Source organism: Mandrillus leucophaeus, unplaced genomic scaffold (genome assembly GCF_000951045.1).
Source record: "Mandrillus leucophaeus isolate KB7577 unplaced genomic scaffold, Mleu.le_1.0 Scaffold463, whole genome shotgun sequence".
Lineage (NCBI taxonomy): Eukaryota > Metazoa > Chordata > Mammalia > Primates > Cercopithecidae > Mandrillus > Mandrillus leucophaeus.
In genome coordinates this window covers 826,858-829,587 of record NW_012104954.1, presented here as the reverse complement: position 1 = coordinate 829,587, position 2,730 = coordinate 826,858, and the positions used below count along the sequence as shown (strand labels likewise).

At 53.5% G+C, this 2,730-nt stretch overlaps 2 protein-coding genes across 3 annotated transcripts in view; both read right to left on the bottom strand.

Annotated features, from left to right (window-relative positions):
- Positions 1-2,730, bottom strand: part of HOOK2 (hook microtubule-tethering protein 2) — a 20,701-nt gene that overhangs the window by 3,948 nt on the left and 14,023 nt on the right. The window lies entirely within an intron of this gene.
- LOC105550070 (protein Hook homolog 2-like) lies at positions 518-2,707 on the bottom strand. 2 transcript variants are annotated; one of them, XM_011994926.1, is made up of 6 exons: positions 2,463-2,707; positions 2,278-2,381; positions 1,180-1,290; positions 1,040-1,111; positions 775-942; positions 518-727 (listed from the first exon to the last, which is right to left on the bottom strand). In XM_011994926.1, the coding sequence occupies exons 1-5, from the start codon at positions 2,677-2,679 to the stop codon at positions 793-795; spliced, it is 654 nt and encodes a 217-aa protein (XP_011850316.1). In that variant the 5' UTR covers positions 2,680-2,707; the 3' UTR covers positions 518-727; positions 775-792. The 2 variants fall into 2 exon arrangements, with proteins under 2 accessions (XP_011850316.1, XP_011850315.1); XM_011994925.1 differs by having other exon boundaries at positions 518-942.

Here is a 2,730-nt window from a genome sequence, read left to right as displayed (position 1 = left end):
AAAAAAAAAAAAAGCAACAACCAAAAAACAAAATCACTACACATTCACAGACACACAAAGGTGATCCTCACCTACCTCTGGATGGTGCTATTGGTCACTCACACTTAGTAAGAATGCAAACCAAGCTTTTCTTTCTTTTTTTTTTTTTCTTTTTGAGATGGAGTCTTGCTCTGTTGCCCAGGCTGGAGTGCAATGGCAGGACCTCAGCTCACTGCAACCTCTGTTTCCTGGATCCAAGCAATCCTCCCACCTCAGCCTCCCGAGTAGCTGGGATTACAGGCATGTACTACCATGCCCTGCTAATTTTTCTATTTTTAGTAGAGGAGGGGTTTTGCCATGTTGGCCAGGCTGGTCTCGAACTCCTGACCTCAGGTGATCCACCCATCTAAACCTCCCAAAGTGCTAGGATTACAGGCATCAGCCACCGTACCTGGCCGCTAAACTTTTCTTAAAAGCAATGGGCTAAGCCTCTGGCCCATTTTCTCTCCCTCACCTTGGTGCCCAGAGCATAGCCAGGGCAGATTGAAAGTCTTTATTTTTCTCAAATATAAAATCAGACTCTCCCCAGGCAGCACATGAACTCCAGAGAGAGAATCAACGATAAGAATCACATTGCTAAAAAGAACAGGCCTATACCTACCTCCCACTCTCCCTCCCCACCAATCTGGGAGAGGGAAGGGCAGAGATCTTGGCCTCAAAGTTCTCGAGCAGCTGGCTGAAGCCCAATGCTGGGCGCCATGTGAGTTGGAGGAAGCCAGGGTGGGTGGAGCCCAGGCTGGCTGGATCCTGAAGTCAGTGCTTGTCAGTGGGGCAAAGGTTCAGAGATGCCAGGCGTCCCAGGGGTCCACGGCGAGCATTGGTTGCCAGCCGCTGCTGTGCCAGGAATGACTGGGCATGGGCAGGCGCCCGCTCTTCCCCAGCTCGCTGCTGCAAGGCCATGCCCTTCAGAAGGAGGTGTGGTTGGGGTCAGGTGAGCTCACAGGACCCCCTCCACCAATACTCTACCCATGAGATCTTAGAGCCCAGACCCCACACTTACCATATTATACCAGGCACTGATGAGCAGCTTTTCTTCCTGCTCCCTCTGACTTCGGCTTTTCTCAAAGTCCATCTGTCAAGAAGGCAAGTGTCAGGGGCCTAGATACGCTGGAGGCCGCATAAAGGCATGAGGATACCCACCTCCAGGTGCCGGATGCGGACATCGCGTTCTCGGAGCTGTGTCCTTAGGGAACAGAGTTCTGGAGGTCCCCCTGCAGCCGGCCGCTGCTTGGGTTCCATGGTCTGCATGACCTACAGGTTGAGGAAGTCACAGCCAGGTGACTTTGGCCTTGAAACCCCCTGGGACATACTGGGGTGTGTGTATTCATCCTTTCATTCATTATAGAATGTTGCCCAGGATGGTCTTGAACTCCTGGCATCAAGCAATTCTCCTGCCTTAGCCTCCCAAAGTGTTGAGATTATAGGCATGAGCCATTGTGCCCATCCATGTTGTACTTTATTTTTATTTTTGTGATGGAGTCTGGCTCTATTGCCCAGGATGGAGTGAAGTGGCACAATCTCAGCTCACTTCAACCTTTACCTCCCAGGTTCAAGTTATTCTCCTGCCTCAGCCTCCCAAGTAGCTGGGATTACAGGCGCGTGCTACCACTCCCGGCTAATTTTTCTATTTTTAGTAGAGATGGGGTTTTGCCATGTTGGCCAGGCTGGTCTCGAACTCCTGACCTCAAGGGATCAGCTGCCTCAGCCTCCCAAAGTGCTGGGATTACAGGCGTGAGCCACTGCGCCTGGCTGTGCAGTACTTTTTTTTTTTTCAGACGGACTCTCGCCCTGTCGCCTAGGCTGGAGTGCAATGGCACAATCTTAGCTAACTGCAACCTCCACCTCCCAGGTTCAAACGATTCTCCTGCCTCAGCCTCCTGAGTAGCTGAGATTACAGGTGCCCACCACCATGCCCAGCTAATTTTTGTATTTTTAGTGAAGACGGGGTTTCACCACGTTGACCAGGCTGGTTTCAAACTCCTGACCTTGTGTTCTGCCTGCCTTGGCCTCCCAAAGTGTTGGAATTACAGGTGTGAGCCACGGCGCCTGGCCGGCTGTGCAGTACTTTAATGTGACAATCAGTAGCAGTGGGGAATCATTGCAGAAGTCTGTCACATGGTGGGGTATGACAGGTGTGAACTGGGGCACAGATGTGCAAGCAGGAGGTTTGGCTCAATAGGAGGCACAAAAAGGCGGGAGCCAGGGCAGGCAACTTGTGGGAACACCCAGTGTCCTCACCATGCGGGCCTTGTCCACGTAGCGGCGGTATCGCTCCTCCATGGCCCGCAAGTCCGCGTCCTTCTTCTGCAGGTTATGCTGCAACTCCTCGATCCGTCGGGCTGCTGGTGGAAGAGGTGGCCCATCAGCTTCACGATGATGGGCTCTGGGATCTCCCCACCCCCTGGTCACCAGGTCCCACTTACTGCTGCTGTCAGTGGGTGGCTCCAGCTCCTCAATGTACTCCCGCTTCCTCTGCAACTCCAGATCTGCCTCATGAAGCTTCTGCCTGTGGGCAGGGATGAGCAGCAGTGGGCTGACCTCCGAGCTGGCTTCTGTTTCGTCCCAGTGGTAGCCACAGACCTCCCCGCCAGCCAGAAATGCCCCTACATGGCCACAGAGCCCTCTCTGCCTGCCCCTCATGCCTGGGGGCTGTGTGCCCTGATCCCACCATCTCCTAGCCATCAGTCACAA